General features: G+C 38.2%; 2 protein-coding genes across 2 annotated transcripts; both read right to left on the minus strand.

Annotated features, from left to right (window-relative positions):
• Positions 1-1,204: 1,204 nt before the first annotated feature.
• Positions 1,205-5,823, minus strand: LOC147868916 (uncharacterized). The gene is made up of 4 exons (XM_087324679.1): positions 4,278-5,823; positions 2,908-3,018; positions 2,212-2,588; positions 1,205-1,487 (listed from the first exon to the last, which is right to left on the minus strand). The coding sequence occupies exons 1-4, from the start codon at positions 5,454-5,456 to the stop codon at positions 1,292-1,294; spliced, it is 1,863 nt and encodes a 620-aa protein (XP_087180805.1). The 5' UTR covers positions 5,457-5,823; the 3' UTR covers positions 1,205-1,291.
• Positions 5,824-7,922: 2,099 nt separating this feature from the next.
• Positions 7,923-12,559, minus strand: GUN1 (s uncoupled 1). Its single transcript, XM_087324749.1, has 5 exons — positions 10,811-12,559; positions 10,429-10,718; positions 9,487-9,703; positions 8,840-9,024; positions 7,923-8,331 (listed from the first exon to the last, which is right to left on the minus strand). The coding sequence occupies exons 1-5, from the start codon at positions 12,557-12,559 to the stop codon at positions 8,070-8,072; spliced, it is 2,703 nt and encodes a 900-aa protein (XP_087180875.1). The 3' UTR covers positions 7,923-8,069.
• Between the last annotated feature and the right edge of the window lie 3,201 nt (positions 12,560-15,760).

Below are 15,760 nucleotides of genomic sequence, written 5' to 3' on the forward strand. Positions count from 1 at the left end.
AACAATATGATTTGATTCAGTTCAGTTCAAGTTTAGGTTTTTGTAAATAGGTCAATTTCAATTTGGTTCAATTTGAGCCTTTATCGACTTAACAATTTTGGTTTAAATAGTTTGAAAGTTTAAGATCAACACTTAATTATTTTTTTGAACATTTTAAGAAAAATCTTTAAATTTTGAAAATTTTAAAATTAAAATATGAAAAATTGAATTTTGACCTAACTTGAAAACCAAACCGCACAATCGAGGTTTTAACAATTTAACTAGTTTGAAAATCTCTAAAACTGTTTGGTTTGAGTGTGAAGTTTTTGTAATGGTTCAACTTAAACAATTTCATTGTTTGGTTTGGTTTAGTTTAAGTTCCAAATTTTTTTAACAATTTGGTTTTAAATTATTTGAGTTTGACTATCTCGAACCATTGTCGATTGTTAGATTAAACCCCCTTAGCTCCATGACTCAAGGGCCAAAACTATATAATTGTGGACACCTCACATCACAATTATGCCAACCCCAAGCCTAGAATTATGAAGCAAGCATCAATCCCAAAAGCCCAATATCCCATGCCACCAACCAAACCTAAATAGGTGTGGCATGAGCCAAAGTCCACACGATTTGTTACCTTCCCCTCAATTAAGAGTGAGTTCACATGCCTTACATTACTACGAGCCTTTCACACACCAATAGACACTACTACCACCCATCCAAGTGACATACCATATGTAATATTTCTCAAACCATAAATGATTGCAAATGCCACTAGAATAATGATGGCAATAAATCATTCCTTGCATTCAACACATAACCAATGGATTATTTACATTTTGAATGCATCACATATAAACTTACCTCGACATATCTAATGCAGTGTGATTCACATAGAAGCATATACCATAAATTTCCACACTGGTGGCATATATACCTATATATTTCTAATGAAAGATTTTCACTCAAGCCTACCAATCATAATTCAAGATACATCTACACCTTCCAATCAATATAAGCCTTCCATAAAGAATAAAAAATATTAGTGCTCAATGAGCTCTGTAGTTTTTAGCTAGCATACCTTGCAATCTAGATACGTTAAGGTTAAATTTTCCTTTTTCACTAAATGGAAAATGTTTTCTCTCACAAAAAGCTGAGATTCCAACATCTTTTGTCAAGAAACAAACAAAGCAACAAATAGCAAAAGAATAAATATGAACATACAAACCCCAACTGGAATATTTTCATTTCAGTCTATACATATTAAGAAGTTAAAACTTTCAGGCTTAGACCACTTTCTGTGTCAAATTGATCATGTTGTTACATTATCAGGAAAGATTGACTGGGTCACACGTAGGTTTTCCACCTGACTGAACTTTGAAGAGCCGATGTAACCAACAAGCGGCGAATTAGGAAGCCAAAGTTTCCAAAGGTGATCATGACTTGCTGTTACTAAAAATTCAGCCGTAGGAGACCATGCCACGTCAAATACATGATCACTATGGGAGCTGCAAGAGAAGGGACAAAAGTGTGAATTTCCATGGAAACTAACCCAAACTACAAAATATTTTCACAATTTAAGATGGAGATACTTAAAACTAATTTTTTGCTATGTCAATGTATTGAAAAACCTTTTGATTCATCCAGGGTCAATTCATGTGAAGCAAATACCATATATTTTATTTGCTGCTCCACGTGACATATATGTGTCTCCTAATTGGTAAAATATTCAAGTCAATGGCATGTATATATGTCCTAATTGGTTAAAGGTACTGAAGTAAATGGCGTGTATGTGTGTCCATAGTGGTTAAAGGTTTGACATTAACGCCACATATGCATCTCCTGCTTAAAGGTACATGAATGACATGTACTACAGTGGCCTTCTAGTTGAGATAACAAAGTCAATACCATGAATGTATGCCTAATTGGTTAATGTATTATATAATTACCTTAAAACATGATGGCATTGAAATGTAGACATATTCAGAAGTTTACAGATTAAAGTATTAAAATCAATACCCTGCATGTGTGTCCTAATTGGTTAAAGATAATGAATTCGATGGCATGTACTACTTAAGCCTTCTAGGTAAATTACCAAAGTCAATTACAAGTTCAAATCCACACAACATCTTCCCCCCCCCCCCAAAAAAAAAGAAGAAGAAGAAGAAGAAGCTGAAAGGCCACAAAACATGCTGGTGTAAGTATGTAGATTAACATGTATGGTATAGGTACCTTAAAACATGATGACATTGAAAAGTAGATGTATCAAAAAGCCGTACGGTTGTATCCCCACATGTTGTTGCTAGCAACCGGCTAAACGGAGAAAAAACAACCCTTTTGACTTCCCCCCCATGCTCACTAAGCACTTTCAATACATTCCCAGTTCGAAGATCCCATACTCTGCACGTTTTGTCATCACTTCCAGTTGCCAGCATATTACCGGAGCTATCAAAATCAATGCCTATTACGTCTTCGAGATGTCCTCTAAGAGTACCAATACTCTCTGAAGACCGAGGATCCCAAAGCTTTGCTGTTAGATCAAACGATGCAGTTGCTAATAGATGTCCTTGAGGCTGAAAGCAAACTCCATAAACTGCATATTGATGACCCTGACACATAAGTAGCGCACATTTCTAAACTCATAAGAATAGATAGTAACAATCAGACAAAACTTTACACCAGAATAAGCACTTTGGTACTGATATGAAAAGGCACTGCAGCCCACTGCTAGACTCATACCATTCCCCACGCATTGCAGTTCCCCACCATAATACAAAATAGATAAATACATAATAAAACTGTAAACTCATGGAAAAAAGGATGAGTGATAGATATAAACATCACAAGAACGTGCATAGCCATAAAAACATACAATAAACATCCCGAAACAACAAGCATACATCCCAAATGGCAAAAACCATGTATCACCTTCAAATCCCTTATGCACACACCCTTCTCTGCATCCCATATTTTTCCAGTCATGTCATCTGAGGTTGTAGCTAGAAGATGGGTTCCATACTTAAAAGCAAGACCATTCACCTGTTAGATGGGGAAAAGTTGTATTAGATTTAACAGAAACAAGTCTCAATTCTAAATGGATACACCTCAACAAAACATGTGCAACAAGAAAGTACTTGAGAAGGCTTTGCTTATTACAAAAAGTTCACACATCAATTCTTAAAGTTAGCATATAATATGATGTATATGATGAGAGGACAATCAAACACCAAGAAAACATTCAAGAGCTACGAGCTCCTGATTCTAATGTTGGATGCCGAACACCTTGGAAGGCCAAAATAGTCTTTGAGACCAAAGAAATTACATCCAGGTAAGGCCGATACAAAGTCTAATAACAAGGAAAATCAAAAGGAGAAGAAACTCTACCTGCAGTAAATAGAACAGAAATGGAATGAATAACAGATCAAGCAAGGATGGTATGAATTGGGAGAGATAACATGAAATCATCCCATGAGATCCCGCATGGGTCTTTCAAGACTGACGTCAAAATCGTCAGCAGTAAAAATGCTTAGTCTAGCATGTTTGGTGGCAAATAGTGATTTATAAGATGAACGCCTATAGTGTGAAGAGTCATGCGTTTAGGGTTTGGGGTTTAGGATTTAGTATAAAATCTCGCATTCCCATGTTATGAGTCCTTAACACATTTCGTCAACGACTTTAGAAGGCTTTACATACAACACTATACCTTCTCCACTTAAGTCTATTTCGTAGGATAAATAAAGGTTTTGGTTCCTTTGATCTTGCAACCGCCAGTTAAGATGTCTGCAAGTGAGGTAAGCCCTCAGGTTTCGTCTTCTAATCAAAACATGGGGAAATGCTTGGGTTCTACTGAGAAATAACGTTGAGTAAAAATTTGATGATATGGCAATTCCAGCTGTTTCCCAATTCAAAGGCATTGGTGTGTGTATGGCAAAATGAGTTTACATTACACAATTATAGGGTAGGAAAATAAGAACTAGAGAAGGTATACAAAGTTATAAAACAAAGAAAATTGCTGGTATCCTGTAGTTGTATGGAGGCAGTCAAATGATTCAGAACATTTTAAGGGGATAAAAACCTAGTATCATAGAGCTATCGTTAACTACTTGGCATAATCCAAAGTGGATTGTATGCATGTCTTGCATTCAATTGGTCACATAAAATATAACTAACTGGACATATGTACATACACATACCAATACATATAAACATCAAATGAAATAATGCAAACAGCAAAAATGAGACAGATATTCCCATTAAATGAAGAAAGTTTCTGGCTCTCCTATGAAACACTTAAATACCTCATTTGTATGGCCTTCAAGGATACATAGGCATTCTCCATTTTCTGCATTCCATAATCGGCAACTATGATCCGAACTAACTGTTCCAACCACATTGCGCTTGGATGGAGAAAATTTCACGGCATACAAACCATGCTCATGGCCTGAAAGCACTGATACTTCTTCCTCCGAATGAACATCATAGACTTTACAAAGGTTGTCCCAAGAAGCAGTTGCTACAAGATTTCCTGATGGATTGACAGCTATACCATGTACTGGACCCGAATGCATTGCAAAAGTATGAACTAATTCCCATTTGTTTGATTGCAGCCTTTCTACTACTCTCTCGGGTGGTTTTGAAAATCCCCTTGTGGATGTTATTTCCCAACCCATATGACAAGGTTCTTGAAAATTACCTCGGAGCAAAGGAGATGAAGATTCTAAATCTCCATATCGACGATTTTCTCCCACAAGTCTCGGATCCCAATGATCGTTATGTTTGATGCTGTCAGTATCCATTCTCGTTGATTGCATGCTTTTTCTTCGAACTATAGGCCATGTGCTATTGCTTAAAACCTCTCTCAAGGCATTGTTCTCCTCCGACAATCTTTGAAGTTGGGTGAAAAGCTCTTGATTTTTCTTATCAAGGCAAGCAACTTGCATCTTCAATTTCGCTCTTTCAATCATCATTTGTTGCCATCTTTCGGCGACTTTTCCCAATACAAACCTAACTTGCACATCTTCACAATCTCCGCTACGTTTAGGGCCAATTTCAGCCTCTCGTTCACCACCAACATTCCTCGTCATTGTTTCAAGATTTCCTAGAGAGCTCGCATTATCCGCCCTCATAGGAGTAGAAGAAGATAACATGGAGAAATCGCGTGAAAGGCTGTCAACCTCTTTTCCATCCCCAGATGTTTCATGCCCACACTCGGCAACCGTGAAATGCCCGCTCTCCAAGCCACCCACTGCATCAAAAGGGGAAGATTGCTGTAATCCCGCATCTTGGTCATATAACGGTATCAGAGATGAGATACCATCCACGCTATGTCTACAAACAGGGCAAGCTGTATCAGTTCGAAACCATGTGGAAGCACATGGTTGGCAGAACACATGTCCGCATGGAGTTATTCGCGGATTCGCTCCTGAACCTCCCTGTGAGGAGGCATTCTCAAAACATATCTTGCATATCAATCCCATAGGACTTATTCAATGGAAACCCCAACTCGAACTCTAATTGTAGGCATTCATTCTTCTCTATGAAAACCTCAAGATATGACGGTGTTTATTCTTCTCCAAGTAATACCTTACATGAAAGACCCATGTCACTGTTTCGGTGGAAACACTGATCCTAACCACTCCAATAGTTTCACTAACTGCTTTTTCTTCTGTGTTCAGCACACTGATTATGATGATGGTGATGATGATGGTGATGATGATGATGATGATGATGAAGACGATGGATGCTTCAAAGAAAACCTGACATGAAAGACCATGGAAGCTCAAACACGAACCCTATTTCTGCTGCGTTGAAATGCAGTCCTAATAGAGAGTGTCTATGGAGGGACAAATAAGGAAGGGGCTTCTTCACACACAACCACATGGCCTACCTCATTTTGCCACTGTTCTGGTCCAGAAGACCATTTCATATAAAACCTACATTTTTGCTCGATTGGCCCAGAAAGACCATACCATGTAGATTGTCGCCAACAAAATGGCTACCCTCTTGCCTCATCGCTTCCATACTTACTTTCGTCTTGTATATTTAGTGTATGTACGTACAGTCTTGCGCGTACAAATCATCACCTTACACTTCGCCCCCTTCTTATACTCCCTTATAAAGCATTGTCTCTCATGTTCATATATTTCAGCTTTGTTTCCCTGGCCTCATTGACTTCAATTGTCTCGTTCCTTCTTCATCTGTGCATGCGTGCATCGATTGGTTGTTTATTGACAAAGCTTGTTGGCCGCTAGATATCGCTTCCTAAAGATATGTTCCTTTATATAATGTCACAAAGTGTATCACTGCATTGTTTAATAAAGTTTTGGCCTTCGATGCAAGGAACTAGATAGTATGTATAGTAATCAGTCATTATCTAGTTCACGACGTTAGTTAAATCTACACTTATCCCGAGTTCCGTAGTTATAGGGCATAACCATAACTTATCCCATGGTAGTTTTTACCATAGTTTATATAGAAACTATCATGTTGTGGTAATCGAGAAGATTCATATTTTAACTCATTGTTCTTCTTTGCTATATGTAGTTGATATTGACCATTATGTGGGTGTGTTTGAACCTACGATGTTGAACTCGACAATGATTTACTTATACAAAAGCCTCATACAACACAAATGTTTCACTCAAAAAGTATAATTGTTTTAATCTTTTCAATTCTAAATAAATTTACTATAATTTCACAGCATAGCACAAGTAACACTCTTTATTCTTTGGTCCACCTTGCATTTTTTACCTCATCTATCAATGTTTTTGCTATGTGTTTATCAAGTATAAGATTTTGCTTGAACTACTCCTTAAAAAGCTCCTTCATCAAAACCATTGTTTTGATGTTTCGTGGCATGTGCATACCATTGGACGCAACTTGAAACTAATATCTATCTATATATGCACCTCATTCTTTGTATCAAGTATGGCATCAACCATATTACGAAGCAAACAATCATCCGTCAAGTTGTATTTTGATCATATCTGAACAATTTTTTTGACATCCGATGGCTATCATCAGAACACATGTTCTTTATGAATGATTACAAATGCGTGATGATCACACAATCCTCATCTATCATCAAAACATATTACACTTGACTTTTCATTATTTTCATGAGCTTGCATAATAGTATGTTGTCTCATTTTCTTTACACTTGACCAGAAATATACCGTAATAGAATGTCTTGCATGTGTTCCACATAGTGTTCCTAGTCTTTATTGCTTATTTTTGCATGCATCAATAACTGTGTTGATTAACAAATGGTGTATTATCCTCTCATGATTACATATGTTAAGGTAGCCAGTTAATCATCTCTTAGAATTGCAATGGCCACTACATGGAACCCTTATATGCACATCTTCCATAACATAAACTGTGTTTACTTCTAAAGAACCAAATCGTGAGACATAGCTCTTCCAAAAGACCTAAGTTTGGCTGTGTACATATTTGTCTTCATGGCAACATGTTTATCCCATTTAAAGGATTTCATCACCACATTAAGATCCTCATCTAGCCATCCTTGATGGGATAATATCCTATCTTATTGTATATGGAATGGCAACTTTCCCTGAAATTTTGCACCATCTAGTAGAAAATGCATGTTTTTAAATTGAAGGTACCTCACCTTAAAAGTTTGGTGTGCTACAATATCAACCAAATAATGCCTCACTAAACTTCCACTCAATATACCTATCCAAATGATGTAACGATTGACAATCCAATTTCGAACCCTACCACAAAGCACATAGATCTGTTCACAAACTCAATAGGTCATTCATAATAAGTAACATGGAGGCTAATAAAACGTATATGCACATTAGCTAAATATGTGACATGAAGTAACCTCGCAGTAAGAAAAGGCCATCAAATATACAAGTTTACGAGGGATTTGAATCACAACACGTTAAGGGATCTACAAGGTCTAACAAGCTGCTTAATAAATGAATAAATAAATCAATAATTAAAAAAGTTCTAAACAAATTGTCCTCTAGACATTTCTAGAAATTGGGATTGACAAAGACGAGCCATTAATCCCAAGCCTATATCACATACAAAAAAATATAACCATTGTCAACGAGGCACATTCAAGCTAGTACAAGTTGCTTTTCTCTCCATTGATCTCTTGTGTCAGCTGAGCCATCCCTGGCATCATGAAGAATAAGAAGCTCAAGTGTACCTGCTTCTAGAAGCCACTCCCCAACAACATGGCCAGTGGAGATAAGTCTTCCTTCATTGTATTTGGCAACTTGAAAAGGTGCCCCAATGGCAAGAAGATGAGATTCCACAGCTTTCTTTACAATGCTTTCACCAGCTACTTTACTATGCCGGCCCCATCCAGTCAATATACTGCCCAATAATGTCGTGATTTTAATCAGAAACTTTTTAAGTCATGGAATAGACATATTGAAATTTTAACAGAGCATAAGTCATTTTATTTTAGTAACTTTGTTTCAAAACTTCAAAACCTCTTAAAAACTAAATTTCACAAGTTTATTCTCTCAAAAGCAGCAAAATTTGTCAGTTGTCAGATTCTAATGAGAATGAAAGATTTCTTAACAGCATTAACCAATCAGGATCCTCTCTTTTGACAGCAAAAAGTCGTTTCTTTCTTACACTAATATTATGGCATGTGAGACGGGAATTTAGAACTTACTATAAGTTTAAAACATATAGCATTATTCTTGTGTAATGCAATTAAATCTTATCAGGACTTGGCTTTAACATCATGATAGTGGCAAAAGAAAAAAAAACAGAATTAATGTTTCAAAGTTCAGGTAGCAGAACAATAATGTGATTTATCTTAGCAGAGCATGGCCCTAGTATCATGATACAGAAAGAAAAACAAATTTAGTACCTCAAAAGTTTAGGTAGTTCTCGGCCCTCAAAGATGACGGATCGGATATTGAGAAGCCATGCATGTAGCATGGCCTGTGCAGCCCCAACCGACATCAAGTGGAGATCAAGACATGTCCTTTGCCATGCATGTGCCCACACACTTCTCCGTAGAGCCTCCATGACCACTTTTTGGGCACCTTCTCTCTGGAGAAAGCATTTCATGTCTATATTTTTAGGATCTTACTTAACCCATAAGTACAGAAAAATAATCATCTTGGGAAATTTACAAAAAACATGCTCCTAATTCTTGTAACTTAAAAAGAAAGTATGCTTCATTTTTCTCTCAAAATCATACATATATGCTTGATTCAACAAGCGATTCTGTTACCTCAAGAGAAAATGGTAGGAAGTTAGATTAAAAACACATTTTGCTTTTTTGACAAGTTAATATAAACTGTTGTAAACTTAGTTACATCTTATACCCCAAAATGGTCTTTCGAAGACATTAATACATTTTCTTGTCTCATCTTTCTCTGTCTCTCTTTCTTTCTATCTCCACACTCTCATTAGTAAGTGAATACTAAGGCTGAAGTAGACACAAGATATGAATATTAAGGCTGAAGGATTTTCCCTATATGTACTTAACGCCATCATATTTACACATACCTGACCAAAATGCCATAAGACATCCGCAAGAGCATTGTAGAATGCAGCAGCTGTGGAGTGATCCATCCGTGCCACTTCATCAAACAGCACACCGGCAAGTCCCCACACTTGTTTTCTGGACCCAAGTAATAACCCATGGGCTACTCCATACACTTTGTTATCAAACTTTCGTAGCTCCTCTAGAAGGGATGCAGCTTCCATGAATGAGGCACAGCGACTGCAAATTTCCCCAATTTGAATTTGAGTTTGTATCTTAAATCATCATTCATTGGCAACCAAAAACATATTTTCTAGGTTCCAAATTTTGAATGCATATGGAGTCCAACATTCAGAAACTTCGATTTTATTTTAGGAGTACTGCACAGTACGTTTAAATCATGATTCATTTACAAAATAAAAATCATTATACGCCACTGAACACTATTTTGTTTTGTCCCAAATTTTGCTTGGAGTCCATATTCGTAAGCTTTCATTTTAAAATTATAACTGCATACAAAATATGCATAGATTAGGAACCATTTGCTAAACACAAACTGGTCCACTTTAATCATTTGCAAAATAAAATACCTCTAAAGGCACTCAAAACATTTTTTCAAAATGAAGGGCTAACAATACGCATCCTATGTGATGCTAGACCCTGACAATGGATAGACCAGAAAAACCTCTTTTGGGACTGTGTTGAAAACCAAGATGGCTTTTCGTTTTCCAATATCTTTTCTCTCATCATAAGAATCTTCGGAGTCTATACACCTAGAGTAATCATGTTTCCTCAAGTAATGTGGATCACCAAAAGAGTTTTTAAAATTTCTTCATTGTTTTTTGAAAATGTCTAAAATTAAATAAAAAAACTTGATTTTTGCTCTAAAAATGATAGCTGTGCACTTTAAAAATTAAGTACTTAGAAAATTATCCAAAGCGGGTTTAAGGTTTCATGGAGGATACCTGCAAGCATGTAAAATGGCTGAAAAGGTGACCACATTTGGTTTCACACCCAACTTCCACATCTCTTGGAACACTCTAACAGCTGCAAGGATGTCTCTGTGAGTTCTCCCCGTGGGAATTCGGTCACTAAGCACCGAATCATTTCCAGCGGCCTCTTCTTCCTCCTCCTCCTTCAAGCTCAATCCAGAGAGGTTGCAAAAATTGACATTCTCTTCTCTACTAGGATTGGACAACTTTGTACACATGGTATCAGAAGAGACTGCCGAAGTGTTTCCGCCATCCAATTGAGTCTATGAGAAAAGGGAAAGGGTAGAATTTAAGTTCAATATTACTTAATAATCTAGTAAAGACAAACAATTATGAAACTAGGGAGATCTTTTACCTGTCGGTTCCGGCCGTATGCATCAATAATAGAATTGAAGGTCACCACATTAGGGCGAATTCCCTCTCTAATCATCTCCTTGAGAAGATTAGTAGCATCATCAACAAGTCCGGTTTTACATAGCGCATCAATAAGCGAGCTATAAAGCACAACATCGGGCTTCATCCCAGCTTCCTTGAACTCCTTAAAAACGTCTAGAGCTTCTTTATGAAAGCCCCCTTTTGAATATGCATCCATCAATGTGGAATAGGTTAAAACACTTGGAACTATACCTTTGGCCTTCATTTTCTTGAACAAATCCAAGGCCTCATCAAATTGACCTTGCTTACCATAAGCATCAAGAAGGGCGTTGTATGTAACCGCATCTTTTTTCCACCCGGCCTTCTCCATTTGGCCACATACAAACAAAGCATCTTCGAATTTACCAAGCTTAGCATAAATGTAAACAAGAGTGTTGTAAGAGACACGATCGGGAACAATATTTGCATCTTTCATTTCCTCATACACAGCAATGGCTTCTGAGAAACGACCTGATTTACCATACCCATCAAGAAGAGTACTATAAGTGACCACATTTGGCTTAACTGAATTCTGATGCATCCTTGAAACAATTTCAGCGGCATGGTCCATTTTACCCGCCTTGCACACGGCATCCACAACGGTATTATATGTGAAAATATCTTGATCTATACCTCGTCTTTGCATCTCCTCAAACGTTCTTTGAGCTTCTTCCCATAGATTACCTCGACTACACACCGCAATCAATGAATTGAAAGTAATCCGATCAGGCTCAACGCCTTCTCTCTCCATCTCCTCGAAGAATTTGAGAGCTTTCTCATATTCAACCCCACCTTTCCCACATGCGTCAATCACCGCATTATATGTGATGAGGTTAGGTTTGCACCCACACCTTTTCATAGCTTCAAAGACCTCTAATGCTTTGTTGCATCGGCCACTACGGCCATAAGCGCTAACAAGAGCTGAATAGGCATAAACACTTCGACCAAAACCAGCAGAAACAGCCTTCTCAAATATCTCTTGTGCAAGGTTGACTTGACCTAGTCGTCCAAGGGCACTAATGGAAATACTAAGAAGTTTGGACCATTCATTTTTTAGGGTTTCTTGCGTAAGGGTCCATTCATAAGCGGCGGCAACTTTCGAGGCCTCACCAGCATTACCAAGCTCTCTTAGGAGGTAAACCGAATCCTCGTGGAGGTAAAGCTTGGGAGTCCACATATCAAGCACATGTGAGACATCGTGTGCACGGAGAACTTCTTGCAGGGCTAGCTTTGCGCCAGCGCTATGCTTCCCATTGTGTAGCTTGGGGCGTCCAAAGTGTAGTTTCGACACCTGGCGAGTCGAGCGGTGCCCACAGAAGTCATTGGACAAGTGGCCAATTGAGAGGGCACCAGCTGAGGCTCGCACATCACCGCGGTCATTGGACAGGTGCCGGCCTGACAGTAGGGGGGCACCGCCAGGCGGCCGGACATCTCCGCCTACTTTCACGCGGCGATGGTGGGGACCCCAAGGATCAGACGAGGAATCGAGCTTCGAGACCAATCCATGCTGCCCTTTCCTACAGGAGGAGGAGGAGGAGGAAGAGGAAGAGGAAGAAGGGGAAGAGGAAGGTCCAGCACTAGAGGTGCCCTTTACGCTGGCAGAGAAGGGGCTATGGTTTGAGGCAGTGGTTGCAACGGTGACAGAGGTTGTGGCTGCGGCTTCTGCTGAGAGGAAGGCTTGGCTAGCCATGGGGAGGGGAAGGGGAAGGGGAAGGGGGAAATGAATGCTAAGAGGGGAACAGGGCATCCATCATCCACAATTAGAACTAGAAGCCATGAGAAAGAGAGACAGATGAGAGAAGAAAGAGAGGCCTTTCTTTCCTCTCCACTCACTGCTGGTTGAAGAGGAGAGGGGTAGGATTACATGGAAGAAATCTTCTGGTCACCAACAAAAAGACATCAAAAGAAAAGCAAATCCTTTCTCTCCCCTGTTCTGCTCTGTTCTCTTCTTCCTTTTTTTGCTTGGTATTATTATGTGTGGAATTTTGACCCTCTTCATCATCTCACATATCATGATGTCTCATCCATCAATTTCTATAATGGATAGAGATATAGCTCTATCATATGTATGTGTGTGTATCATCCATCCATTCATTACCTCTCATGTACATACATACATACACATTTGAGAGCATCGAGCACCCCTCTGTTCGCCACTCTCAAGACCAAAAAAAAACGAAGGGTGGTCATTTTGCGTCCATCTGTATCACCCCTAGATGGCTCCACGCAACTCGTCACATTTCGTTTAAGTGCTGCAAGTTCCTCCAGACTACTTATTTGTGCATATGGAATCGAATGCCTCTCTAAACACACGGCAAACCCTCGTTGTGTGTGTATGTGCGCGCGTGTGTGTTTTTCCACTCGATTGTTGCCTTGCTCTTTGTTGATAGAAAGGGATACATAGTATTGTGCCTTCCAAAGCTTGGAGGCTTCTTACGGTACGTAATTAGTTGAAATTGTTATTTTTGGTGGGTCTTTATCACCCCCACCCCCCCATACGGATCAATGACATATCTATGTTGCTTATTCCTAGTCGCGCAAGTGATCCCCCTGAAGATTATGTCATAACTTAGAAGGAAAAAAAGTGTCAAGGGGTTGATCAAAATATTAGGAAAGGCCCCAAAAGTGCAATTGTCTTTCTTTGATATTTAAACTTCGGTTATCATAAGTCTATGGATGGGATACCAACAACCACGTTTCACAATTAGGAGCTTCCGCAATTATTTGAATATTATCTCTTGCATGACTAAACATTTGGATAAAAAATTTTGAGGTCATAGAAATTGGGCCTCGTTAACGTGGATGAGGACTACAATCAAGTGTTGGTCCTACATCCCACATTGGTCATTGTGATAAGCATTTATTTTCTCATTACTAGAATGAAAATATAGATGAAACCATTTTCATGATCTTAATTCTAAGTTTTCGGCATATCAAAAATTAGGTGAATAATTTGTAATCCTTCCATAAATTGGTGATGCTTTTATCTTCTAAATCAATTAATGAGAATTTGTCAATATATCATGCATTTGTGTGAGTGTATGAAATGTTCTGTTTCGACTCTTTTTTGGATTTATTTGCTAGGTTTTCCTTGTTACTCTCCTCGTGGAACCTTGACAAATTAGTGTTTTGATGGGTTCCCAAGCTCCCTAAGACATCAAACTAGGAATGAGATTCGGGCCAAATTAGAGTAATTCAATTTTGAAAACTCTAATAGCTTCTAGAAATCAAATGGCAATAAATAGGCCTCGTTGAACTAGACTAGGCAACATTTGCTACAATGTTTGAAGCAACTTCTTGTTGAGCAAGAGTAATCTCATTAGCCAATTTTAGTGGACACACTTGGGCAAGGTTGTTAAGATTCTCAATTGTCATGATTGTAAACGACATACTCGAGATAGTCAATAGGTTTTGCACTACTTCGATATGAAAAGTTTGTTGTAGAAAGTAGTGTTTTAAAATGTCAACAAAGATAACCCAAGTTTTCGGTAGTTTATTCCCAATAATAAGAACATACAACAATGTGGCAAGCTTCCCGCCTAACTCACAAAGCAAAGTGAGGGGGTGTTGCTAGGATCTCATGATTTTACCCCATGTCCTTGTATGAGTTTGCCACTATCACTACACGAAATGAACCTAAGTTGTATATCAAAGTATCCTTCAATGTGATGAGACTCCAATCCAGTTACAGCTCATGATTGTTGAAGTGTCTCCTACCAGTGATCAGAACAGCACATGCCGGACAAAGACAAATGGAGCAGATTACCCATATCATTGTTATTGGGAACAAGGAACAAAACAACGTCTCAATATGATAATACAACCCTTAGGAATATAATGATGAAGTCCATCCAAGAGGAACAATTCATCTTAGAAAGCGGCGAAGTGTGGAAAATGCATTGGCTTCATGATGATGATAACCACTTTGTTGGGATTAAATCTCGAAATGAGGTTCACGTGAACAAAGAGCACTCTTAATAGCCATATTGAATGGACATGCTCGAGCAAGGTCATAAGTGTCATGTAAAAAACTATTTAGAACAATCTTTAGGTCTCCCATTGTTTCCATATGAGAAGGTTGTTATAGAAATGTTAATGAAGTTATCCCAAGTTTTCGATAGTTTCTACCTAGTATGCCTGACAAAGCAACTTTGTGGCAACCTTCCAACCTAACTCACGATGGTAATACACAATTTTTGTACCATCAAGTTTGGAATAGAGTCCAAAATGAGATACATAACAAATGATCCAATTGTAGTTTGCTTGTTTGATATTTTACTACTTTCTTGCTTCTCTCCTTGAAATGTCCTCACCACAAAAGGAGGTTCACCATTTTGGTCATCCTTTGACATGAAAGTTGTTTGCATATGGGCAACGTGGTATATGAGATTGTTGTGAGACTTTTGGAGTTTCAAAAGCTTGTTCAAATACATGTTCATAAAGTCTTGCAACTGATGCAAACATAGATCAGTGAAGGCATTAGATGAGGTACGGAGTCATTTCAACTCTTCTTGACAAATGGGAAATGTTTGTGGCAATTGTAAATAAGTTATTTGAAATAACTTCGACAAACCAATTTTGAAATGTTTATAAGTTAGCGTTCAAATAACTAATGCATATGTTGATATAAATCGAGTTCTCCCAACATGGTCAACAAAACTCATACCCTGGGAGTCTTGCAATTACAAGGGTCACTATTGAATCCTTCTGGACCACCTTCCTTTGAATGGGCTAATCGAAGGATGAGGGGACATTGCTCCCCAATGGTAAAGACCACATCATACCTTAACACATAAAATCACTTCTATATCCACTCCATGTACTCGTGTAATCCTCAAAAGTTTCTAAACACAATCTAAATTTAATCCATTAATTAGGATATATATTGGAA

The sequence above is a fragment of the Azolla caroliniana genome, unplaced genomic scaffold (assembly GCF_043228905.1).
Source record: "Azolla caroliniana isolate FFs.n. ecotype wild unplaced genomic scaffold, voAzoCaro1.0.p SCAF_1, whole genome shotgun sequence".
Taxonomy (NCBI): Eukaryota; Viridiplantae; Streptophyta; class Polypodiopsida; order Salviniales; family Salviniaceae; genus Azolla; species Azolla caroliniana.

Excerpts from the sequence above, each read along its gene's own strand:
- GUN1 (XM_087324749.1), bottom strand. The coding sequence starts at position 12,559 with ATGGCTAGCCAAGCCTTCCTCTCAGCAGAAGCCGCAGCCACAACCTCT. Across the intron at positions 10,719-10,810 it reads CATACGGCCGGAACCGACAG|ACTCAATTGGATGGCGGAAA; the intron begins GTAAAAGATCTC and ends CTTTTCTCATAG. Across the intron at positions 9,025-9,486 it reads TCTTATGGCATTTTGGTCAG|AGAGAAGGTGCCCAAAAAGT; the intron begins GTATGTGTAAAT and ends TGCTTTCTCCAG.
- LOC147868916 (XM_087324679.1), bottom strand. The coding sequence starts at position 5,456 with ATGGGATTGATATGCAAGATATGTTTTGAGAATGCCTCCTCACAGGGA. Across the intron at positions 3,019-4,277 it reads TTGAAGGCCATACAAATGAG|GTGAATGGTCTTGCTTTTAA; the intron begins GTATTTAAGTGT and ends CCCATCTAACAG. Across the intron at positions 1,488-2,211 it reads CAATGTCATCATGTTTTAAG|CTCCCATAGTGATCATGTAT; the intron begins GTACCTATACCA and ends CTTCTCTTGCAG.